This window comes from Ambystoma mexicanum, chromosome 1p (genome assembly GCF_040938575.1).
Source record: "Ambystoma mexicanum isolate Mex_15411 chromosome 1p, UKY_AmexF1_1, whole genome shotgun sequence".
NCBI lineage: Eukaryota > Metazoa > Chordata > Amphibia > Caudata > Ambystomatidae > Ambystoma > Ambystoma mexicanum.
The window spans coordinates 658,293,883-658,321,098 of NC_090921.1; the positions used below are offsets into that span (position 1 = coordinate 658,293,883).

The 27,216-nt window shown below is 45.3% G+C and overlaps 1 protein-coding gene across 1 annotated transcript in view; it reads left to right on the top strand.

The window, feature by feature from the left end:
- Positions 1 to 27,216, top strand: part of LOC138578694 (lactoperoxidase-like) — a 513,803-nt gene that overhangs the window by 260,646 nt on the left and 225,941 nt on the right. The window contains exon 6 of the mRNA XM_069649723.1: positions 13,707 to 14,058. Coding sequence (XP_069505824.1) covers positions 13,707 to 14,058 — 352 coding nt within the window. The remainder of the gene's footprint in view (positions 1 to 13,706; positions 14,059 to 27,216) is intronic.

Genomic DNA, 27,216 nt, shown 5'->3' on the forward strand with positions numbered 1-27,216 from the left:
TTGTTGCTGGTGAAGTTAACTGGTGGGCAGTCTGGGCTTGGGGTTGGTGTGGGAGGTGGGAGCTGAGCACAGACCAGGAAACAGGGCCAAGGGACGACGCGAGGAGCATGTGTATCACAGATTGACCAAAATGCAAAAAAAAGGGCACACCGATCACCAGGGACAACACTTATCTTGTGCCTTGGACTTAAATGGCAGAGGAAGCTGCCAGCAATGGGATTAGACCCTTGTTGTTGGTAAAAATCAATATTGGCCAATCAAGACTTGGGGTTGTGGGGGAGGCGGGAGGTGTGCACAGACAAGGAATCAGGGTCAAGGGACGACACAAGAAGCACGTGGATTGCAGATTGACCCAAATTCACAAAAAAGGGCACACAGAGAACCAGGGACAATGCTTACCTCGGGCCTTGGACCTAACAATGAATGTGAGTGTTATGGTTTATTTTACCACTGGAGACACTATTGAGTTATTCTGCATGGATTTATCTTGGTTTATAATTGCATACGCCTGGCTAACAATGGGCGGTTGTGCTTTTCTAAGCTTTAATTCTTCTGGGAGTATGCATCTGCATCCTGGGAATTGATATATTGTGCCTTATCTGCAATGTTATGACCCTACACTAATTCACGTAACCATGGCCGCGGTTACCAGCTTCTGCATGGATTATACATGTATCTGTAGTTCTATGGTTTCAACATTTTGTGTTCTCTCATAGCCTTGAGGCCTTTTTCTATCTGAAAGTGTGCTTTAGCTTCTATTTTGGAAAAGATGGCTGCTATTTACTCTTGCTCTTCTATGTTAGTGAGCTATATTCACGTGTTATTCATGTTTCATTCAGCTTATGCATTGCTTATGTTAGTTTCCTTCATGTCTTATGGATGCTATGTTAATATTCTTCATGTATAAGTGTACGACCATCTCTGTCACAGGTTTTGCAACTCTTCTCCCTGAGGGCTACAAGATCCTCTCTGAGAACAGATCCAACCAACCCAGAGGTGGAGTCATCCTGATCTTTCCGGAGTGGGTCCCTGCTTCTGTCATTCCTATGCAGGCCTAGTCCTTGTTTGAATGCCTAGTCTGCAGGCTCGCTATATCTTCTGGCCTCTCTCTCACTGTGGCCACCATCTACAGACCACCTGGCCAGGTCACCCTCTTCCTCTCGGAATGGGCTGACCTCTCTTCTTCTCTCCTTGCCTCAACCTTTCATATCCTCCTCAGAGAACTCAACACCCACTGGATGCTTGTAAACCCTCCTCTGGGCTCTTGCGCAACCTTTGCGACTCTCTCTCCCTTTCCATTATACCTTCTGGTCCGACACACTCTGCCGGACACACCTTGGATGTGGCTCGCACTCTTACACAGACCTCTCTAATCTGCATATATTTATCTCCAACACTCAGGCCATCCTTGCCCTTGTCATGGGAATCCGTCTGAAGCCTACCTCCAAGTGTAACTCTTGGTATGACTCTGACCTTGCTGCCCTGAAAAGCAAGTGCAGGGTGGCTGAGAGAAAGTGGATAGTTTCGGGCGCATCCTCTGTCAAACTGGCCTGCAGCCTGCTCCAAAGGCAATACAAACTCTCTGTCCTCTCCCAAGCCACCGTCTCTGCGGCCTCTACCAAACACAGCCAAACTCTTTAAAATCTACAAGGAGTTGGCCAACCCTACTGCAACCTCCACCTCTCCTGTTCCCTCCCAGGGCCTCTGTACAGCTATGGCCTCTCATTTCAACTCTAAAACTCAAGCCATCCTGTCCTCGCTTTCCACTTCCTCTACCTCTCTCAGGCTCCCTTTGGCTGCCTCTCCCTCTCCTCTTCATTTTTCCTCCTTCTCTCTGACAACACCTGACAATCTCTAGACAAGTCTGAGCTATTTATATATTTATTTCATTTGTAAATCGCCTAAACCCCAGGGCATTAGGACGCTGTTGCAGACCAGTTACATTTATACAGAGGTTAATACAGTACATAAGACCAATAGGTAGACAGTTATACAAATGGGGGTTAGGCAGGTGTTAGTGTCTCATCAGGGGTTAGACGAAAAGCGACGTTTTCAGTGCTTCACGGAAGGCCCAGTAAGATTCCTGTGCTCTGAGCTCTGTGGAAAGGGCGTTCCATTGGTGTACTGCGAGCGAGAGGAAGCTTACCCCTTCACCTTTAGCTCTTTTGAAATCATGGAGGGATCTGACCGACCTGTTTGGTTTTGCTCTTTCTGTTTTCTGTGACAAGTACCGTGGGGCGGTTTTCCTCAAGCATTTATTTGTGATTACAAGGTTCTTGAATATTATTCTTTCCCTGATCGGGACCCAGTGAGCTTGTTTTCTAGCGGCTGATATGTGTTCTCTTTTTCGGATGTTCAGTGCTGCTCTGAGGGAGTTGTTCTGGATAATTTTTAGTTTATTTATGTTCCGACTGGAGGTTCCTGCAAAAAGGGCATTGCAATAATCCAGTCTTGCACCGTGACTGCTCAGGCAACAGTCATGCAGCTTTCAGTGGTGAGATATTGTCTTGCAGCATTGATGACCTTGGCAGTATAGGCTGACAAGGTTGCAATGGCGCTAACTTGTTTGTTGCAGGAGAGTGAAGCATCCAGGTGAACACCTAAAGTTTTAATCACGCCAGAAACTGGGATCTTGATTCCGTCTATCATGAAGGCTGGGAATTGCAGGCTGAATCTTTTTAGCTCTGCTGGAGAGCCTACCTGCAAAATCTCAGTCTTATCCACAGGCTTAGACAGAGTAGGGCCAGAGTGGTCAGGGCCCAACCAAAATCTGTAAAATGCCCACTCAGCAGCGCTGTGTGGGCATTTACAGATCTTAATGTGAGTGCAGTGGGCCCAACTACATTAGCTTCAGGCCCCGCTTGTTAGACAATCCTGGCTACGCCTCTGGTCTTATCATCATTTAGGCATACATGATTGGATGCCATCCATGTCTGGATGGTGGGGTATACTTTGTTGAGCATCAGGGAGTCTTTGGCGTATGCGCCTTTTTAGGGGAAGGAGTACGTGTGTGTCATCAGCATAGTTGGTATATGAAATGCCTAAATCGTCCAATAGATCAAATAGGGGTTTAGTGAAAATATTGTAAAGTGTTGCGGATCCCTGGGTTACGTCGCAAGGATTGGGGATGGGTGCAGAGCTAGCTGTGTCAGAGAAGACTCTCATTGATCTTCCTTTTAGGAAGGAAGAAATCCAACTGGCCGTTTCTAGTGAGAAATTTGCGGCTGACGTTAGGCGATGGCAGAGTGTTTTGTGGTCTACAAGGTCAAATGCTGCTCACAGGTCTAATAAGAGCCGGAGGGCCAGTTTGCCCTCATCTTTGAATGAGTCAAGGTCCATTTGTATGTTGAGGTCTAAAAGCACGGGCGCAGTGCTGTGGCCTGGTCTGAAGCCAGATTGCCGCATTCCTAGGATTTGATTCCAGATAGCATTGGATCTGGTTGTAGGCTGCTCTGTCTAGAATCTTAAGCAAGAAGGGTACTGTGGTGATGGGTCCGTAATTGTCAAGCATTGAGGGTTCTAATGATGTTTTTTTAGCAGGGGGGGAGGACCCAGGATTCTTTGAGGCAGTTAGGTACTAGGTTTGTGACGAAAGAGGTATTGATGTCATTTGTGATGAAAGGGACTCGGTCTGAGGTGCAGTCTTTTATGATTGTAGCTGGGCAGATGTCTCCTGGATGTTTTAAGATTCAAAATGATATTAGTTGTTTCCAATTCTGAGATTTCTCTGAAGCTAAAGGGTGGAATGGCAAATGATTTAACCAAGTCAGGGAGATTGGTGGGGTTAGTTTGACTTTGTTTTAGTGCAATTTTTCCTGTAGAAGGCACATTTAATTCCTCATAGCATTCCGGATGTTGGTGCACCAGGTTTCTTCTCTAATTACTAAAGAGGGAGGTGTCATGGGGGTTTCAAGTTCTCTCAGTATTCTAAATAGTTCCTGCGAGTTCGAGTTCGCTGTCACTATCCTGGCATTATACATTTCTGCTTTCACCTTTATAATGGACTGCTTAAATTCGTTGGTGAGATTATTGTAGGTCAGTTTTAGAGATTCTGAAGGTTTATTCCTCCAGATGATTTTCTTGGTGCTCTGTGCCCAGGTGGGAGGCAGGGAGTGGGGAGTGGTGGGTGCTGGTTTCTGAGTGGTGAGGCTGAACGTGAGGACGTGATGATCCGACTGATGGATGGGCTTGTTGGAGGTGGTGGTTATCTGGTTGTTTACGTTGGCTAACCAGTTTAGGGTTCTTCCTTTGGTGTGGGGAGTGGCTGAGATGCAGTGTTTAAAGCCTAAGTTCGAGAGGGTGTTAGCAACACTATTAGCTTTGTTAGCGGTTGCATCATGGAGGCCTAGATGAAGGTTGTCTAGGAGTATTACTCTGGAGGCAGATTTAAGAGTCTCTCCTATAAGATTACTGAGGTCATCTTCAAAGTTAGCTGTAGAGGTTGATTGGTGGTGTTATATAACATGTATGGTGATGGTGTCTGAGGGTGCTGCTACAGGTTTGGCCATGGGATATTCACAATTGCCTTTTGTGGAGGTGCTAGTGGGTCTGATGTGGCGTCTGTCCCTCTAAATGAGGGCTATAGCACCTTTCGGCCATCTATTCTATCGCATCTGAGAATGGTGTAGCCTTCTGGTACTGCTAGGTATAGAGCCAAGCCCAGTGCTTGATGGAGCCAAGTTTCCGTAATGGCTATATGGTCTAAGTTCAGATTGGACATTAAAACGTTGATGTCAAGTGTGTGAGCTGGTAGGGACCTAGCGTTAATTAAGGGTGTGTGTAGTAAGTGGTCTGGTTTGTGTGTAGCAGAGATGTGTGATAGTGGATGGGGTGGCTTGTGGCTGGGTGGAAGCATGTGGGTCCTGGGGTGTATATCCAGGTTTAGACTGGTACTGGGGCTGCCTTTCTCAAGTAGATCAGTTTGTGTGGGTGGTGAGGGGGATGCTGATTGATATTGGTACTGGCGATAGTGAAGTTAGGTGAATACTTGTCGTGTTGTACGGGGTGAGCAGGAGTGGCAGTGAAGCTGGCGTGGGAACGTGCGCTCAGGTACTCCTTTCTTCTCCAAGTCTGGGCTGGGAGGTGGGTAGGGGTTGCTGGGGTAGTTCTTGTACGTAGCCAATACTACCTCTCTGGTAGTAGGGCTGGATGGTGGCTTTCATAGATATGTGGTGAGGTAGCTCCTGAGTAAGAAGGCAATTACTGGTGGTCACTGTGTTTAATTTAGGTATCTTATGAAAGGCTTGGTTGAGTGCATGAGTCAACTTCAGTGGGACTGTTGTGTGGGTGTAGTTGGTAGAGAGACTCTTGGGGGCTGCGTGCGGGTGAGCGCAAGCTGAGTATGAGTTTCTGGCAATAGTAGTGAAAGTGGCTAGGGGCGCATCAGAGTTAGGTAATGGGCGTGGTGGGTTTTGACTGCGAGGACAAAAGTGGGTTAAGATGCCCACTGTTTAAGGATTTGTGGGTGTAGGCATGTCAAGGGGAGGTTCGGGCTGTAGTATTATCCAGTTGGGGCAGCGTGAGCATTGTGCTAGGGTTTGGGCGGCACATGAGTTTATGTGGGGTGATGTCGTGGAGTCTGGGCTCGGTGTAGCCGGGGCCATGGTGGGCTGTGTTTGGCTTTGAAAACCGTGTCAATGTGTTGGGCTGGTTTTGTATCCCTGAGCTAGAGTGTGTCGGTGGGTTAAGGCTATACATTTGCTTCAGAGGCAGTAGAGCGGGGAGGAATGGGCTTGGACAGGCTTGGACAAATGCTATTGTGGTGTCGAGGACATCGAGCATGAGTTATAGTGTTCCCCGTCATGACTAAAGCACCGGCAGTATGAGGCAGTACGTCGGGCTTACCCGGGAGAACGATGTTGCTGCACAGTGCAGGGTAAATCGTATTGCGTGACAGCGTCGGCAAGCAGCAGAGAGTGGCAGAGATCTCATGCTCTTGCCTTTGATTTCTGCCTTAGACTAAGGTCGGCTTTTCTATACAGCAAATTTCCTTGGCTTATTCCATCCTATGAAAGTTCTGTCCAAACAGGTGCTCCCCTGCTGTTCCATAACCATCAAAGACCACATTGCCACCCTGGCTCCAACCTTGGCCAATTTCTACAATCACTCTTTCATCACTAGATCTTACCCCTCCCTCCTCAAGCACTTCCTTGTGCATCCTCTACTAAAAAAGCCTTCTGCCGATCCTACATGTCTGGCAAACTGTCGTCCGAATTCTATCACCCCTTTCCTGGGAAAACTCCTGGAAAGGTTGCCCATCTCCCAGCTTACTCTCCACACTGAATCTGTTGATTGTCTCTATGTTTATGTTTATGTTTACTATTTATAACGCGCACCAGGAACCCGAAGGCTGATGGGCGCGGACTAACATACGAAGAACATACATAACACAAAAAGTGGGAGGGATCAAAAAGACTTCCCAGCAGGGGCAAAGTAGATTCAGCGGGAGGAAAGAGCTCTAAGAGAAAAAGCAGAGTCTTCAGTTGCTTCTTAAAAAGTTCTGTGGAGGCTGCGGTTCTCAATTTGGGCAGGAGGGCATTCCAAGCCATGGGAGCCGCTACGCCAAAGGCCCCTTGCCGTGCCTTATTAGAGTTACTGCGGGGGACAATAAGAAGAATGTCGTTGTCTGATCTTAAAGCTCTCATATTATGTTTGATGACAGTGGCTTCTGTCAAATAAGTAGGCATTTGACCCATAGTACATTTATGGGTAATGAGAAGAAGCCTAAAAGGCACCCTTGCTCTGATCAGGAGCCAGTGAAGACTTTTTCTAGCCTCAGAAATGTGATCTCTACACTGGAGTCCCTTGACCACTCTCACCGCCCCGTTTTGGATCACCTGAAGGTGTTGAAAATCTGATTGCGGAATGCCCACTAACAGGCTGCAACAGCAATCCAATTTGGACCCTATTATAACCCGGGAAAGGGTTTCTGAGTTCTTTTCAGATATAAGAGGGTGCAGATAGCAAAAGAGTTTGACACAGTTGTCTAAATGAAATCTCTTATAGTCAGAACCCAGTTTCTCAAGTTTGCTTGCTGAACCAACCAAGAGAAGTTCTGTTTTAGCACTATTTAAGGCCAATCCATTTGAGACCATCCAATTTAGAATTTTTAAATAGATTTCATTAATTCTTTAATGTGGATTTCGTCCTCTCGGTGGGTACCAGAGATAGGTAGGACACATTGCCTGTCATCCGCCTAGTTTGCAATAATAATATTTTTATGATACCCTTCTTCCAAATGCTGGAAGAGGAAATAATCCCTTCCTCTGCCAGCATTTGGAAGAAGGGGATCATAAAAATTTTATAGAAACATGGTAAGACGCATGCTCCCTGTGGGACCCCATAGAAGAGTGTTTTGGGGTTTGCTTCTGCCAGTTCGCTGGTAACCCTTACATGTCTGTCCTTCAAAAAAGAGGAGATCCATTGGATTGCCTCTGAGGAAAAGTTGCCATAATCCCTTAACCTGGTGGACAGAATGGAATTGTCCACCAGGTCAGAGGCTGCTGAGAGATCTAAAATGATAAGGAGAGCAATGTGTCCCTTACCCATGCCTTGTAAAAGGTGAAATTTGAGGGCAAGAAGGGCCTTCTCTGTTCCATGATTAATACGGAAGCCTGATTGATGTGTATGAAGAATCTGATTTTGCTCCAAGAATATGGAGATTTGGTTATAAGCGACTCGATCCAAGATTTTTAACAAAAAGGTGGTGTTGGTGATCGGTCTATAGTTGGATGGTGTTAGTGGGCACAGATTGGGTTTCATCAAAAGTGGGGTGATCCAGGCATTTTTTATGTTGTCTGGCACCCGATTAAGCGAAAAGGAGGCATTCACGAATTTGGTAAGCGCCAGGATCAAGATAGTTGAACATTCCTTAATCATAATGGCGGAGCAAGAATCTCCTTTACAGCTTGTACTCTTAAATTGAACAATAGTTTTGGCCAGTTCATCTTCGGAAATCGGCATGAAGCGAAAGGAAGATTGTTCTTTGTCCTTTGCATCCAAGAGGTGTATATTATCTTCCAGCCCTTTTATATTCACAGAGAGTTTTTTTTATCTCTATATTCTCTCTGATTTTTTCCAATTTATTTGACATGGCCTGTTGGATTTCTGTACACCAAAGCTTATTTTTAGGAATAGGCTCTTGTGTTGGACCTGGGGTGTGTAATTGTTCCTTTTATATTTTAAAGAGTTCTTTACAATCAGATTTTGCATTAACAATCCTGGCATTTAGTGACTCCTTTTTTGCTATGAGAGTAGCTTTTTTGGGAGCTGCAGTTTTATAGGCTGCTAAACTGCAAGGTTCTCTGAGTTTCCTCCAAGCATGGAAAAGTTTAATTTTCTTATATTTGAGTTCCTTCAGGTCGTTAGTAAACCAGGTATTATTATGTTCAGTTCTTTGAACTTTCAACTTAACTGGTGCAAACTTCTCTGTGGCTGCATTAAGAGAGTTCACCATTGTGATAGACATTTCTTCAAGGTTGCTTAGATCTTTGATTTTAGTGACCATCAATCTAGCTTCAGAGCATCCAGAGGCACAGAAACTGCTCTCCTGAACACCTGTGCAGATCTGCTGTCTAATCTCGAATCCAGCACTCCTTCTGTCCTCATCCTCCTTGACCTTTCCTCTGCTTTCGACATGGTCAATCATGCCATCATGATCAACCGACTCTGTGTGAACCTGGGCATCATACATCAGGCCCTGGCGTGGCTGACCTCCTTCCTCTTGGACCGTCCCTCCCAGGTCCAACTTGGGTACTTTCACTCCACCACCTCTCCCTCCATTTTTGGTGTCCCCCAGAGCTCGATCCTCTCACCCTGGCTCTTCAATGTCTATCTGGCCCCTTTATCCCATCTGATTTTCACCTTCTTTCGAGCTTTCAGTGTTATGCAGATGACACTCATCTCTCTTGCAGGCTTCCCTCTGCCTCCTCTCCTCCCTCGCTCATTCCTGACTGTCTTTCCATGATTCAGGATTGGTGCGCCTTTCGCGATCTTTGCCTTAATGCCAGTTAGACAGAGATCCTTCTCATTGGGACCCCTGCTCCTGCTTTCCCTTCTCATTCTGGCCACCCTCCTTGGGGCCTCTACCATTGCCTTCCTGTGAGGCAAAAACCTTGGTGTCTTCCTTGACTCCACTCTCTCCTTCTCTCCTCACATCACAGACCTTGCCAAAAAGGCCCACTTCCAGCTGCAGCTCCTCAGAGGTATTCTACTTTTTCTCACCTTCCCCCAGAAGCTCACTGTCTCCAGAGCCCTGGTTCTCTACCAGCTGGGCTACTGTAACAGTCTCTGTCACAATCTGCCTACCTCTACTCTTTACCCCTGCAATTGATCCAGAACGGGTTGTGAGACTTGTCCCTGGCCTTAAGCCCAGGGACCATATCTCTCCAGCCCTGAAATCTCTCCACTGGTTCCCGGTGGCTGCAACGATCAAGTTCAAGACCCTCTGCACGGTCCACAAGGCTTTCCGTGGCTGGGACTCGCACTACATCCAACTCTCTCTTCCAAAATGCCTTCCTTCTAGAGTCCTTCGCTCAGCTACCTCCAACTCTTTGAGGGTCAGACTCTTCCCAGGCAGAGAGTGGGGGGTAGATCTCTCTCCTCTGCAGGTGCCTCCCTCTGGAACAGCCTCCCTGCACCACTCAGACTTGAGCCGCACCACCTGAAGTTCTGGAAGCTGCTCAAGACCCTCATTTTCTCCGCTGCCTTCTCTCTCTCTCGCTCCCTTGCTTACTTGCCTGTCTGCTGCGCCAACTGGTTGCTTGGTTCTCCCAGAGTCTCACTGGGTACCAGGATCCTCCACAATCAGTCATCCATTGCAGTGCCTCCTGGCCTACTGCTCATTTTGGGGCTGTAACTGTTACCCCTACAGCCCCCCTGCCTCCTTGCACTTACCCAGAGCCACGCTGCCATGGCTGCACTTACTCAGAGACTTGCAGCCCTGATCGCACTTCCTCCTATCCTCTCCCTTGCACTCCCCCCTCTCCTACCCATGGCACGTCTCGCTATCGTTAAAAAAAAGATTTGAGATCAAGCACACCCTGTTAGATCAGTGTCTGTTATGATATTTTATCATTAAGAGCTCCTAAGGCTCACTGGTAATTACTGAATGTAAAGGGTGTGGGGGAGAAAACAATGACTGGTATCTGTAGTCAATCAAACAATCCACAAAATGGAGTACCCATGGTCAATGGGAACTCCTGTCCCCTGCACACCTGTATCTATTGGAAGAATCTTCCAATCAAAATGAGTTACACTTCTTTTATGTAACGGTATCACACATTTGTGTATCATGTAATTCAATCCAAAACAGGTCAAATAATGTTATTACATAATTTATTTCCGAAGTTCAATCTAGTCAAGAACAAATGATAATAAAAATTTAAGAAAGATTTGGTTCAGAGCTCTACGCGTTTCGAGAGACACCTCTCATCTTCAGAAGCAAAAATATATACTTAATGTAAACATCTTGAAAACATATTCAGAATGGCATTCCAATGTACATCTCCAATGTACGCCAGGTAATGGGATATTTGAGTTTTCTTTTCATTCACTACCTATGAATTCTAATGCTATCTTTAATTAATCATCACCAACCCATACTCAATATACACTCTACAGGTGTACAACACAACTTGAGACACTGAACAAGAATAGGAATTGTGACAACATTAAATGAAGTTCCCATTAATTCACAACGAAATTTATGAATATTGAGAGAAATGTCTGAATATTGAGAGAAACTGACTGCCATTCTGAATATGTTTTCAAGATGTTTACATTAAGCATATATTTTTGCTCCTGAAGAAGAGAGGTGTCTCTTGAAACGCATAGAGCTCTGAACCAAATCTTTCTTTAATTTCAATTATCATTTGTTCTTGACTAGCTTGAACTAAATTATGTAATAACATTATTTGACCTGTTTTGGATTGAATTACATGCGACACAAATGTGTGATACAGTTACATGATTAGTGTTTTGAAATTATTAATACATACATAAAAGAAGTGTAACTAATTTTGATTGGAAGATTCTTGAAGTAGATACAGGTGTGCAGGGGATGGGAGTTCCCATTGACCATGGGTACTCCATTTTGTGCACTTCTCGCTATCGCACATGCACGATCCAAATGACAAAAGGCTTAGTAGGATTGTTTGCCTTGTCCTCCCTATGTCTTCTCTCCATTGTCTTGTGAAGCCTAGAAACACTTGTGTACAGGCACGTTATAAATGCCATATTATATCATATCATATATATCTTATATTACCTAGTGTGAGTGTTCTTCATGTTGAGTGCACATTTTCTTTGTGTCTAATGCATGCACATGAATTGTTGTAACATTAGTTGTATTACTCTTGCCATCTTTAGCACAGACCGTGTCCATATCCTGCTGTAACTGCCTTGGATAAGGGCTGTACAGTTGCCTTAGTGAGTAACGTTTCTCACCTGTGCGGTATTGGCCCGGGGGAGGGACAGAAGCTATGCATGACTTATTCATCTGCCTCCCAACAAGGTGGTGTGGGTGAGTGGTGCTTGGGCTGCGGGATCTGGTGGCCCATTATCGTCAATATATCAATGGTGGTCTTCTAGGTAGCCTTCACCTCCAGGAGTGGCTGAAGCTCCTAGTACAGAGCTGTCCCAGCACCAGGTGGAATATCAACAGGAGGTGAAGGGTACAGTGAAATTGAAGTCTCAGAACTATACCTGACAGAGTGGTGACATAATGCCAACCCCTGGTATGGATTGGGGCATGGAGTCAGTACTACAAATGTTATTTGTGTTGGCAGAGTTGACATGGGTACCTCTGGACCACCACAATACTTCCAGGTACCCCAGGTTCTGTAAATTTCCAAAGGCCCAGGTCACTGCCTGATGGACAACAGAGTGCTCCAAAGCAATTGTAACTTGAATAGAAACAGCCTGCCTCTCAACTTTGGATGTATACATGGCTTACAACCTTCTGTTTATTCCGTTAACTGCACTAGACGCTTCTATTAATCAATGCCTTAAGGACCTGTATGTCACTTCTTAGCACTGAAGATGTAATGCTTAGCACTGAAAAGGTTTTACAACATTAATGTCCCTATTGAACACTTCTTCCTAGTGTGTGGAGTAGCTCCTGCCAAGGGACATGTCCTGCCCTGGCGCCATGTTCGGACTGACCCATGAAATTGTCTCAGTCACCAATGGAAAAGTTGCCCACAGTTACAAATGGCTATTCATTTCTCTTGTGACACTCTTTGAATAGTACCCAAGGGGATGTTTTTAGATAAAATGTGATGCAAATTGTTTATTTTAAAGAATATGTATTCAGCAACACTGGTCAAAACTATTAGCCCCATAACGAATTAACTCATTAAACTGCCCACATTGGCCCAAAAAGGGGACCACTTTGACCCAAAAAATTGGCCCACAACAGCATTTCGCGTTTTTTGTTCGGCCATGAGACTATTGCCCTAAAGGCCAGTCCGAGCCTGCCTGGGGCCTCAACCTTGTTGTACTCAAACCTCTGTCAAAGCAGAAACTATTCTGGATATGCTGCAAGGAGGCTTTGGCAATACGGAGTATGGTTCCGAACTCCTAATCAACTTTTAGTCCACAGAGCTCAAACAATGCGAAGAGATGTCCATGGATGCACAAAGAGCGATTTCTGCAACTGGTACACAACAAGTAAGGAGTTTGGTATTGGCAAAATAAATAGACTTGCACTTCACAGGGTTCTTTAAGGAGCTAAATCAGCCAAAGCTAGGATAATGCAACTTGATCTCAAAGGCACACCAAGGTACCTAAACTATCCAAAGAGATGGCTGGACTCCAAAAAGTAAGGATCCTTGCTATGCATGCCCTATCAGCCTGCATACCTGGAGAAGAAAACCAAAGTACATACTCTACTGGAAAGATCAATAAGAGTTGTGATCCTCTCAGATTAGGACTCAAAATTCCTGCCTAATCCATGAGTCAGGGATTACTGCGGCGTCTCCAGGGTAGAAGATTTAGACAATTGGCAGTGGAAGCATTTGAGCATAATGGAACAATGTACTAGTCAGAGACTGAACATCTGACCAATGTTGCAGATCATGAAATCTGAGATGACCTTTCCAGGGGGAAGATAAGCAAACCCTTAGCCAAGTTCAGCAAATGCTTCCTATCTTTGAAGGGGGCCATCTTAGAGTGTTATGTCTGTCTCTGCAGAACCTAACTACCTTTATGATCATCCACTTCCATACGTTCTCAATTCAGAAAATCCAGATTTATCTGGACCTGATGGCTCACTGCATTATTTCAAACTATTGCACCATCCAGGAAAGTCTAAAATTAATGTGCTCATCTAACTACTGATGAAAACTACATTGGGCGAAGCAGGACATTTTAACAATGACATGAATATTTTACCGCTTGAGGCTCAGCCCTCACTTACCAATTATGCCTGTGTCTGAGATTGTGATAAGGATTGGATCAAGCTGTATATTGTTATGAAAGAGGTAGAAATTATGTAGGACATTAACTGGGGGAGGAGGTATAGTAGTGGGGTTATGAGAACAAAATCTCTTTGTTGCTGTTTCAAAATGGTGTATTATTGCATATTATTGTAGACAGAAGCTTAACTATAAAATGCTTTCATGAATAATGCACTATTGAGTGGTGAACTATTTGAGTGATTGCATAATTTAAGTGATAAATACAGCATTTGCCTTTTTTATTTGCAGATTCCACCCAGTGATCCCAGGACAGAGCAACGAGGCAGGTGCCTGACATTCTTTCGTTCAGTCCCAGCCTGTTCCAGTGAGACAGATGTCCGGGAGCCCATCAATGAAGCAACATCTTTTCTCGATGCTAGTGCCCTCTATGGAAGCCAAGAGTGTCGCTCAAACATGCTGAAGAATCGAACTAGCGAACTGGGCCTGATGGCTGTCAACCAGCATTATATAGACGGAAGCCATGCATTCTTGCCCTTTGATGATGAAGTTGTGGACCTGTGCCCCCCCTCTGTCTTCTGCATACCCAAAGATCCCTGTGCACTAGTTAACACCACATACAACATACCATGTTTTGCAGCTGGTAAGTTAACCAGTTGAAATCTTTAGATATCTGTTGTGTTGTGTGGGAGGAAGACGGATCACTCCACCAGGGCTTCCAAGGAAAGAGACAAAACAGATAGCATGGATAACATTCTCATGTCAAGAACAGGTTAAATAAGTATGAGGTTTATCATAATCATGCCTGTGTCATTTAGGGGTTTTGCGGGGCAACTTGTATGTGTTACAGGATGATTGCATTGAAAGCATCTAAAGAAAATAACAACTCGACTGTTTTCTATAAAAACAAAACAATAATTTAAACAAAACCAGTTAAATGTAAGGCCCAAAGTGCATTTAGATCTTCAGAAAGACCTCATTATGCAATGTGGACACAAGACAGAAAAGCCTTGCAGACAAAAAAAAAAACGCAAAGTAAATTCCCCAGAGAAATATCAGCAAGCATGTACATCACTGAAGGATGTATACATGGGGCATAATATGATTCCTGGAATTTCCAACAAAGCCTTGGAAATATAGGGATATAGGAGAATGGAAAGAACAATAGCATTCCATAATTCTTTCTAAGGTGTCTAAACCCTAATGAAGGTGTGATGATGATGAAACCTGAAAACCAAGATCTCGGATGATAATAACTAATTTCATGCAGTTAGCCCAATTTCAACTTTATTCTTTTAAATATCTTCTAATTTAAGAATATAGTCGTACATTAGTTGTAGCTGAAAATCATTATTATATGAAGCCAAAGATACCTCATTTCACAATAACTTCTCCCAGAACACATAGTACTGGCTCAACACTTCAGACAGCATAGGTCAGGACAAGTCCTATTAACGATATGTATTTATTTTGTTGTATGTACTTACAAACCTACTTTTAAAAAACAGCAGAGAGCTTTACATACCGTAGTTATCTTTCTTAACAAGAAAATGTCCCAATTACCTGAGGCATACACCCTAAAATAAGATATCGTGCAAAATAGATAAAATATTCCACAGAATTACTTATATTATAAAATATTTATTCATTTGAATCATTTGAATCTAAATGTATTAAAAATATACAGAGATCAACTTTAATAAGCCATTAGTACTTGCTTAATGAAAATTATAAGGCCAATGTTGCACAACATTATATTACATCTCATTTTAATTTACACCCTATTTCAACCGTCCCTCTCCAACCACTTCTCAGAAATCTGAACTTTAGTCTTTTCTTAGTGACCACAGTCGCTGCTTTATCCATAACCTACCTAATATGATGAATAACACGGTATTGTCACTCCTCCCATGGGGGAAGTCCCTGCCCATGAGGCGAGGGAGGTGAGGCTGCTACCTGATAGCCCCCTGGTGCTGTTACTCAACGTGTGGAACTCATAGGGAGAACCCCTCCAATGGACCAGTGACGATAGCATTGGGAGAATGCGGTATGCCCCCCCCAATTACTGTTGTCACTGTCCTTTCCACCCACTTAATCCCCTCTGGGCCCCCATGCATCTACGTATTTCAGTAGAATAGAGGACGAGGAAGAGTGAGATTTAATCAGGTAAAATACAAAGCATCACTGACACAAAAAGCTCAGGCAAGGAGGCAGAAGCCCACCACAGAACCAACATACGCAGTACAGGTTACTAGAGGCAACCTCGATGATAAAAAGCAAGGAAGGACTACACATTTTGTCAAGCCAGCCCTGGAAGAGTGAGGAACCAGATGCTGGTTCTGTTTTGGGGGCCCCGATCGAAAGAAGAAGAGGCGCTGTTACCTGGACCCTCAAGCAAGCACTGCAAGGGTCCCACTCTCGATGCGGCGCGCGGGCTTAAACGAAGCCACCAGTCACACACTCATGGAGATAGTGGAAAACACGTCTTTATTTGACTACCACATAACGGCCAACTGAACCCATGTGACCCCCCTGGCCCTGCCCTCCTCCCTGGCCCACAGTTCCCTTAGTAACCTTTGAGACCTGAGCTTAGAGCCACCCACAAAACGATGTGGGGTGGCTGCAGGAGTCACCTAGCATCATGACATCTCCTCCCCTTTTAAAGTTCAACTGGACTCGCACTTTATCCCATTTCTTGAATCAGTCTGATGAGCTTTAAGTGAATGCGCTGAGGTCTTTCACCGGCCAGAGGTCCTTAAGCGTATGAGCAATTTCCTTCAAGTTGGTCTTCCTCGTCAGAGGGTCCACTGTCCCCTTGGTATTACTCAATCCTGACGGTCCATCACTGTCACTGGATGATTCCAACCTCTCAGGAATGCGACCAGGACATATTTTAAAGCATGAAGAGTTTCTTGTGACTTCTTGGTGACGGTCTCCACAGGCCGTAACCATGTTGCCCTTTTTGGTGGTCACTATCAGCATTTCTGGAGCAAAGGTCGAGTCTTCCTTTCGGATCTTTGGTTGACACAACTTGGTCTCCTAACTCTATCTCACACTCTTGCACTCTCCTTCTCTTGTCAGTGCTGTTCTTCATCTTTTCTTTCTGTTCTAGATCACGAGCCTTGACTTGGTGTTCAAGTGGTGTGGCAGATTGCTTGTTTGGACTCTCAGGTAGCCGTGTTCTAATGATTCATCGAAATATAAGGTCCGGCGGGCTCACCCCTGTGGTGCTATGAGGAGTATGACGATAGTCACGTAGTATCTGATACAGTGCCTGTTCAAAGGATTTGTTGACCAGATATGCTATCTGTAAAGATTTATTGATTTATTGATATTTGCCATGAAGCGCTACACAATTCCATTGGACTGGGGCCATCGTCGCGTTATCTTATGGTGTATTAAGCCCATGTATCTGGCAAAGATTTCTAAATCATAACTTGGGAAAGATGGTCCATTATCTGATTTCAATAATTTTGGTATGCCATAGACAGATAGCATTCAGTCTAATGCAGGAATGACAGTTAGATGAGGTAGAATCTATGATCTGCGCATCTGGAAATCTTGAATGTTCATCAATAAGCACAATGACATATTTTCCATTTTGCAGGCGTCCAACCAAATCAACTGCCACTTCCTCCCAGACACCTCCGGGTAGTGTCGACATTTGCAAGGGATTTGGGGGTGGCTTGGGAGCCACTAAAGCACATAGCTCACATTTTCCCACCACTTGTTCCACTAGGGTGTCTAGCTTTGGAAACCAAACCTTTTCTCGTTGTTGAAGCTAGACCGCGATGACCCTCATGAGCTAGTGCAATTACGCGTCTTAGTCTTGAGGGTATGACGATTTTTGATCCTTTTATCAGTGTATGGTTTTCAATTAGTGTCAGCTCATCTTTCACAAGTTCCAGAGGCTTGACGTCTTCTTTCGCTGTCTCTTTTTCAAGTCTGGCTTGTTCTTTTGCATGAGACATCCTGTTAGTACGTAAGCAGTGAGTTATTATGGCTAGGGCTTTGTCGTTTTCTGATTCTTTATTGAGAGTAGTCAATTGAACTGGCAGCGGTTGAAGATTATGTATTATGTAATTGATGTACTTGATGTACTTGTCTGGCCCAGCAGGGTGTCTTGACAGGTAGTCTGCCCGGTTGTTTTCTTTTCCAGGGCAGTGTATGATTTTGAATTTGTAATCTAACAGGTGTAGTGCCCACCTTGTGATTCTTGGAGGCATTCTTGACTTTGGATCCCCGAAAATTGTAAGGAGAGCTCGGTGATCAGTGATTACTGTAAAGGCCTTGCCATAAAGAAAGAGGTGAAAATATTCACTGCTTAACTTTCTTTTTTTGCCTGGGAGTAGGCTTCTTCTGTTGTTGTGAGGCTCCTGCTTGCATAGGTCACTAAACATTTTTTTCATTTGGTTCTGCAAGGGTTGCATTGTGTTAATATGGCACTCAGTCCCACTGGGCCGGCATCTACAATTGCTTCAGTTTTCTTTTCTGCGCCAAAGTATGGCAGGTTATCAGATATTTTAATATTGTCACAAATGGTTTCAAAAGCTGTTTGACATTCTGCCGACCACTCAAAAGCATGATTCTTCTGTGGGAGGAGGCATAGTGGGTCACTGTCACATAGTCTGGTATATTTATTTATATATCGAGAGCAGTAGCTGGCCAAACCAAGAAAAGATCTTAGTTCTGATATGTTAAGTGGCGGTCGAATTTATTTGAGGGCTGCAACTTTCAGGCCTCATTTCCTTTTCTGAAAATATATGTCAAAAGAATCTCTGAGAGTCTTTCCGGAACTCATACTTAGTTCGATTGAGCGTGAGAGCCGCTGTTTCAAGGGCTGTACACACTTGGTATAGTGCTGCATCGTGTTCTTCTTTGGTTTCTTTGGTTTTTCCGTAAACCAGTACATCATCTCAGTAGTTCAGACAGTTTGGAACATGGCGGATGACTTTATGAACTCCTTCCTGAAAAATATCTGCTGCTGAAGAAATACCAAAGCTGAGTCTTTTGTATTGAAAAAGTCCTAGGCGAGTCACAAATGTGGTAATGTATCTGGATTCTGGAGCAATTTCGATTTGATGGTATCCTTTTGTGAGGTATAGTTTAGAAAAATATTTGGCTCCATGCAACAGATGACTCATATCTGTTATTCTCGGGGTGTCTTTCTCTTTCAATGGCCTCATTTGCTCTTCTTATGTCCACACATAATGTAATTGATCTCTCTGATGATTTCTTAGGTGCGGGTACTATTGGCGATACCCATGGGGTTGGTCCTGTTACCAGTTCTATGACACGCTGTTTCAATAATTTGTTGATTTCATCCTCTACCTGATGTTCTATATTTATGGGAATGCCCCTGTAGTGTTTAGTGATGGGTTTTACTTCTGGATTAATGTGGAGCTCATTTTTACGATTTTGAAGTTTTCCTAGTCCCTTGAATAATTTTGGAAAAGTAGCCTCAATGTCTTCAGGTCGGGAAATGTACTTGTGAGCCATCAGTTGGTACATGATGTGTACTAGTCCCATATCCACAGCAGTCTTAAAACTGAGTATGCAACCACTTTTTGCTTCAGTTTTTAGCACATGTACCTGAACTTTCGCTGTGCGACTTGTGTACGCATGTAACTGAGGTTACTCCTTTACAGGGCAGGGGCGTGGTGGAGCCATATGGGCAGATGTCAACCGTCGCTTTCTTGAGCCTTGGAGGATGGGTAGCGAATCATAAGCTTCTTCACTCATTATATTGACAGTCGCACCATTGGCAATGAGGACATCTAAAGTTGTGTTGTTTACTTCAATGCTCAGTGTGGGGCCATGCTGTGTGGCAGTGTTATTATTTAAAGCCCATACATACCCCTTTTTACGCTGGTCATCTCCTGATGAGGACAGTTCACTGCTGTAAGGTGACTTCATTTCAATATAACGTACATATCGCTTTCGCCTGCTGAGCCTTGAGGTGTCAGAAGGTTTGTGTTCATCTCTCCAATAGGTTTTTTTGTAATTTCTGCCATCGCCCCTTGATCCTGTTTGATCTGGGTCTGGGCCTTCTTCACGTGGTCTGGTAGGGGTCAACCTTTTTGGCTCCCTGAAATGTTTAGGTTGAAATGAAGCATTCTTGCACATAGCTCTATAGTGGTCATATCCACCACAGGCTGGACATTTTTGACCCATGGCAGGACATTCTCCTGCATGAGGGTACTCGTAACCACATCTATAGCACATAGCTTAATTGCGGTTCGAGGCTGAGTTAACAGATGAAACTAATTTATGGACCACTTCTTGATCAGAAGATTTTGCCTGCATGGTGACCTTGTTTAGATTGTCTAATTGGGATTCAACTGCAGCTTCCATGCGAGCTAGGGCAAGAATTTCATCCAGTGAGCGTTGCTTTTGTAGAAGTTTCTTGCGAAAAGTAGGTGAGTCATAGCCAGCTATTACTTGAGACCGAAGTGCCTCTTCATTGGTATAACAATGAAATTCACAATGTTTCAATTTGAGGCGCAGGCGCATTACGTAGTTGTCTATGGATTCCCCTTTCTCTTGACGTGTGGTGGGAAAGATATGTCTTTCATAATCCACATTGGTTAAAGGTGTAAAATATTCTGCCAATTTGGAATGTAATTCTTGAAATGAGGCAGTGTCCAGATTAATTAGCTCTCCTACTGTGTCTCTTACTGCAGGCCCCACTGCCATGAATAAGGTATTTCTGAGTCTAGTGTCATCTTTAAGTCCTATAGCCCCAACATAAAAATTGAAATCACGTAACCATGTAGCCCATCTAGGTCCTAGTTTGCTGGTATCTCGTATGTCAAAGGCATGTGGTAATTGTAATAATTGCAAACCTCCATTTGTGGTAGTCTGTGTCTAATTTGGTGGATTGGCCTCTGTAGAGGATGTGGAGTTTCTTCATACATTTTGGCTGAGTTACTGTCCTATTGTATTAGTCAGTATGATTCCACTTCAAATTAATACTGTTAGGTGTGTATCAATCACACACTGTATTTGATGGGTTTTTTTTCTTAGATTTTTTTATTAGGTCTTTATTAGATGCAGGGCTTGGGTGGCATTTTACTTTGCCTATGATCACCCTTCTTCTAGGACCTGGCCACGAGAGGCTTTGCTGCCACTCAATGTTCAATGTTGTTGCTCTTTGTATAGCCATTCTATTTATATTTCCTTTATTTTCCTTCTCAAAATGACATCCATTTTCTTTAAATAATAACAATGGTGCCGGGCTTCCAACCTGCTTCACTTTCTTTCCCCTTATTATTCACTTCCTACTGTGATGGGAAGGTAGGAGACTGTGTGCGCACGGTGAGCGCTCAGTGCTACCGGTTTATGTGTGTTTCCCTTTTCTTTTTCCTTTGCTGACGGTGTCGGGCTCCCGGAAATAGCCGATTAGTAAATACATGTGATGCGGTTTTCCTCACGGCATCTGGAGGCACTCTGACAAGTGTGTGTAGTGCTCGGCAGCACCCTCCACGTCAGTTTCCGTTTTCCTTGACAGGATTTGTTTCTCTCACAAAGCAAATTTCAGGCACGCAGCATCCTCAACGCCAGTTGCCCGGACCCTCAAGCAGGCACTGCGAGGGTCCCACTCTCGATGCGGCACGCAGGCTTAAACAAAGCCATGAATCACGCACTCACAGAGATGGTGGAAAACACGTCTTTATTTGACTACCACATAGCGGCCAACTGACGAACCCCTGTACCCATGAGACCCCCCTTCCCCCGCCCTCCTGCAGCCACCAACATAACAATGTGGGTGGCTGCAGGAGTCACCTTGCATCATGACATCTGTGCAGGAGTTACAAGTCTCTCCACAAGGTCATGCAACAGGGACCTGGCCAGTGACAGGGTGAGAGAAAACCAGACCAGTGAAGCCAATGCGAGAAGAAGAATGCAGAAGCCAGGGATTGCAGAGAGAGCCTAAAGCTGTGGAGCAGCCAAAGACAGGACGCCAAAGGCAGTAGCAGCTGTAAGAAACTTGAGGGTATTCTCCCAAGCAGACCTTGGGAAGCACTTATTCAGATGGCCTGGGAGGGACCAACACTCTCAGACCCCAATCCTAGGAACGGACGAGCAAGAGAGGATCACCTGGAGAGGGGAGCCCGGGGCTATACTCAGGGGAATGCCCCAGGTGACATGCGGTACTATACCGGAGAAAGGGACGAGGAAGACAAGGTCCTCTAGGCTTTTATGGGCTGTATCAACTCCACCTCACTTCCACCCAATGAACCTCCTTTTCAAAAATCATCCATCCCCTCCACATCTGGTGAATCCAAGTGGCCTGCCGCCTGCTCCAAATGCAATACCGACTCTCTGTCCGCACTAAGAAGAGAGTCCACATCCAAGCCCGCGTCTCTGCTGCATCTAACAACTTGGTGGAACTTATCTGCAAAATCTGCAAGGAGCTGGCCAATCCTGCTGCAGTCTCTACCTCTCTTGTCCCCTCCCAGGCCTTCTGCATGGCCCTGGCTTCTCATTTCATCTCTAAAACCCAGGACATCCTGTCCACCCTCTCGTTCTCTCCTCCTCCCTCTACTCTCTCCTCCACCTGCAGCCCCCCTGTGGCCACCTGTCCTCCCTCTTTCTCTTCCTTTCCTCAGTTCTCCCCTGATGAGGTTTCTAGACAAGTGTGATCTATGAAAGTCTCATCAAAACAGGTTCTTCTCTGTTCTTCCAAAACCACCAAGGACTACATTAACACCCTCGCTCCTGCCTAGGATGACTTCTGCAACCACTCCTTTGCCTCTGGAGCCTTCCCTTTCCACCTGAAGCACTCTCTTGTGCACCCTCTTCTCAAGAAATCCTCAGCCGACCCCTCCTGCCTGGCTAACTATCACCCGATCTCCATCACTTCTTTCTTGGACAAACTCCTGGAAAAGCTATCCATCTCCCAGCTTAATATTCACACTGAATCTGTTGATCTTCTCCATGACCATCAGTTTGGCTTCAGAGCAGCCAGAAGCATAGAAACTGCTCTCCTGAACATCCGTGATAACCTGGGTATCACCGATCAGGCCCTGGCCTGGCTGAACTCGTTCCTCTCTGATCGACCCTCCCAGGTCCAACTTGGGTCCTTCCTTTCCTCTATCTCACTCTCTACCTGTGGTGTTCCTCAGGGGTCTAACCTCTCTCCCTGGCTGTTCAACCAATACCTGGCACCTCTCGCCCACTGCATTGCCGCTCCCTGCTCCAACTTTCAGTGCTATGCGGATGACACTCTGCTCGTTTTCAGGCTCCCCTCTGCCACCTCTTCTCCTTCTCTCATCTCTGACTGTCAGTCTGCTATCCAGGAGTGGTGTGCCGCCAATGATCTCTGGCTTTATGCCAATAAGACAGAGATTCTCCTCATCGGCACACCTGCACCCTCCTTTCCTGTCACTCTCTGGCCGGCCTCCCTTGGCCCTCTTCCTGCTCCCACCTGTGAGGCGTTGAATCTCAGGGTCATCTTTGACTCCACAGTCTCATTTTCTCCTCACATCTCTGACATCTCTAAGAAGTCAAACTACCAACTGCCCCTCCTCAGAGGTATTCTTCCTTTCCTCTCCTTCCCCCAGAGGCTCACTGTCTCTAGAGCTCTGGTTCTCTCTAGGCTGGACTACTGCAACAGCCTCTTTATAAATCTGCTCCAGAACAGGACTGTGAGACTTGTTCTTGGCCTCAAGCCCAGGGATCGTATCTCTCCAGCACTGAAATCTCTGCATTGGCTCCCAGTGGCTGCAAGAATTAAGCTCAAGACCCTCTGCATTTTTCACACGGCCTTCTGGGGCCAGGGTCCTCAATACCTCCAACTCTCTCTTCGTAAATACCTTCCTACTCGAGCTCTTCGCTCCTCCACCTCCAACTCCCTCAGGGTCAGTTGCTTCTCCAAGCAACAAGTTGGTGGTAGATCTCTTTCTTCGGGTGGGGCCTCCCTCTGGAACTGCCTCCATGCCTCTCTGAAACTTAAGGAGAAACATCTCACCATCTCTGGTTCCAAAAGCACCTCAAGACCTTGCTCTTTGTTTCTGCCTTCTCTCTTCCTCTCCCCTGCTGATTTCCTGTCTGATACTGCACTGTTCACCTGGCTACTCTCTGATTCCGGGCCCAGGACCCTGCCCGCTCAGTTGCACACCCACACTGCCACCCGGCAACCCTTGCACTTGGGTCTGTATCTGTAACCCTACAGTCCCCATACTTGCAATTTTGGACACCTGCTGTCTGCACTTACCCTTGCACCTGCCACCTGCTGGCCGCACTTCTTGTTATTGTTTTGATCCCATGTATAGCACTACCCCCTTCCCTTTCCTCTGGCACTTTTCCCCTCTGCCCTCCCCCTGCACTTGCGTGATCTCAATGTCACTTGGCCTAGTAAGATCGTTGTCTCTGTCCACCCTCTGTTGCCCATTCCTTGCTTCTTCATGCCTGGAAACACTTGTGTATAGCCACCTTACAAATGCTATATCATATCATATCGTTAGACATCCTGTTACACTTAGAAACCACATTCCCCAGTATCCCTGTTTCCCTGTTTCCTACCTGAATACTCCGAGTCATTCTTCTTCACGTCTCTTTGATTATTCTTTCCCAAAACCCCAGTTTACAGCATTGATTCCACAACCCCTACCAATCTCACTCTTCCGAATGTACTCAAACCCCTGGTACGATGGTTGTAATTCCATATGGCACCTTCTCCCCATCCTACCCTGTAGGATATACAAACACTCTAGCCCCCTTTTCCACACATCACGAAAGACGACCGACAAACACCAGAGCCGTTTATCTGACGTATCCCAACACAACGGTCAGGTAAAGTCAGGCAATTGGCCAGAATCACACACACCTGATGGCCCTTTCCCTTCCCCACAGGGATAAAAGTTGGAGCACAAGAGCACCATATGAGCAAGGCAGAAAACACGACGAGACAGCTATCCAGGCACAGCAGTTCAAGAGGAGGAGAAAGACGGCGCAAACCGTGAGGGTGACAAGGAGAGAAGCGACTTTGCCCTTTCCGACCAAGGCTCGTGAGACCTCAGCGGAAGGAATTGTAAGTGAACAAGAGCCAAAGTGTGTTTCAGCAGATGTCAACGGTACATAGTGCGTGCCTACGCTGATAAGCAGGACAGAGGGAGATGCCTGCTACCGTGGTACTGGCCTTGACTTTCGATACGAAGAAAGCCAAGCGGTTCATCACAGCTGGTGAGTTGAGGGGAGGACTGATAATGAAACCGAACTGTGTTCAACAAAAGTAGCATACAGCTGATTGCAGAATGTACAAAGAACTGTTGACGCAAAAGGGGAAAGCCAACTGCAGATGAGCCAGGCACCACGTGGGTGCTCACTCGAGAAACTCTGGGCGATTACCCGTTTTTTAAAACTATTATTACCAGAAGGCCTTGGGAAAGGCAAGAAGAGGGTCAAAGTGGTCATACAGTAGTCTGGTAAAATCCTTTGTACAGTAGAAAGTCCTTGACCAGTAGATGATTGTGAATAAGGGAAGTGAATCCCACATTGTAAGGAAGTTAAAGGAATTGTGAAATTGCCAAGAGTGAAACTGAAGGAGGGATGCCAATGAAAAGGGGCAAAGTCTAATGTTCCAAACAACAGTGTTGACAAGAGTGATGCCGGCAGAGGGTGGCCCACATTGAACTTTTTGGAAAGACATTCATATTCGAGAATATAAGCAGAAGAGATTGTGTTGAAAACCACAGTGAACCCATCGAGGGAGGAAAACGGTTCAGAAGGATCTGCGCCCAGAAGAGGGGGATTCAGGGGTGAGAACCTCACATCCCAACAACACGTGAAGACAACCAAGAAAGTGTTTTTGAATACCACCCAAAGTAAACCCGATGGAGGGAGGCGGATATTCAAAAGGGGCCTGAGGCCCAGAAGAGGGGGACCCAGGGGATGAAGAATCAACACCTCAAGTGCAACATAAAAAGAACTTTTTGTTTGTAGATTTTGAAACAATCAGGCCATTGGAAGCAGGAAAGCTAAACCCGAAGGTCCTGATATCGTTAAGAACTATTTGGGATCTAAGCCCGGAAGAGGGGAAATCCCACGGTGAAAAGTCATCACCCAACATACACATTGCGAGGAAATGGTGTTCTTATTTTAACTACATCAGGCCCTCAAAGGCAAGAGACTTTTTTTTAGGAAAAGAGACTTGGCCATTGCCGGTCCTGATAGATGAAATCGGAATTTGTCGTCTTGTGCTTGGAAAGCTCGAGCGTATACTGTGCTCCAGAGTCCCACCTTGTCCCGTGCTCAAAACGCAGAGAAGGGTGAATGGCTACCGCATCCTGACATATTATTTGTGAACACTTTTTTTATTTCTTATGAACCCTATCCCACACTCTTTTGTATTTAGCGTAAGGATTGGCAATAGGTTCTTCTAAGTATAGGCCTTTTATTTTGACAAGACGCCACTAGGACTGCCTTATTTTGATTTGATGGTTGTAGCTTTCTCCCATTTTAGAGGTAGGCTTAGATTAGGCGTTTTTCCAACATACCTCTACTGTTTAATAAACACCCTTCAACTGTGATCACTTGTGTCTGTCTATTCTTGATACCATGCAATCCTTACACAGCACACAAGCCCACTCTGCTTCCAGGGTAGTCCAGAGCCCAGAACAAAACTTCCCAAACGTAGGGAAAGGGTTGGGCCAGCTACTGGGACAGAGAGGGAGTTAAGTAGATCAAAATGACACACTAACATCCAGAGAGGTGAAAAGGGATAACAGAATAATTATACAGTTTGAAACAAACTTTGTAAAACCTCCTATGTGGAACAGTACCTGCCAGGAGAGTACACCAGGTCTGTCCAGTTAGACAGCGAATGAAGCAGGGGCAGAGGTCCCACAGAAACAGGGTACCACGGTCTGGGGCCCACATGAAAGCCTGCAAAAGAAGTACACATGGGTCAAGGACCCACACCAACGCAAAGAAACACATAATCAATGGGCTAGGTCCCAAAACAAGTCGGGGAGATCCTGAGAGAACATTGAGGGGTCTGGGACCCACAGAGAGGAGAAACCAATGGCAGAACAAGAACCAAGTAGAAGAGAATGAAAGGGGCAAGAAACCAGAACAAGGGGTTGGGACCCTTTGCCAAAGGAAGAAACACATTTTGAAGGACAGTGAACCAGACTTGATGCCATGTTGGTGATCTGGGGAGATTTGGAAGTTGTGTTTTATGAACAGAAGGTCCACAGGCAAGTCTGACAGGATAGTGAACCAGACCTGAGGCCACGTTTATGCTCTAAAGAAAGGACAAGGAAAGAAGCTCCGCTTGAGATTTGGGAACCTTGTTTTTTAATTAAAAGTCTACTGTCAAGCATGGCAGGATAGTGAACCAGGCTTGATTCTGCATTTTGAGAACCAGAAAGAGATAGCGGGGGAAGGGACTCCCCACTGATACTTGGAAATTGTGATTGTTAATAAGAAGATATAGAGTCAAGTCTGGCAGGATAGTGACTAAGACTTGACGCTATCCATTTGAACTGGGGAAGAGTTACCCCTGAGACTCGGGATACATGTTTTGTGGTCCACAGTGCAAGTCCTGAAAAGGAGTACCAGACTGATCACCACACTGGTGAACTGGAAGAAGAATTGGGGAAGAGACTCCCCCCAGTGTTATGTTTAGAAACTGAGTTTTGTCGTAAGAAGAGCCGACAGTCAAATCTGCCAGGACAGCAAACTACCGACTTGATATTGAGTTGGTGAAAGAAGAGGGGAGACGATTGCCCATTGAATCCTGTTGTGTTTTTGAATACATGTGGAGGAGCATCCAAGATCAAGAACTTATAAGTTA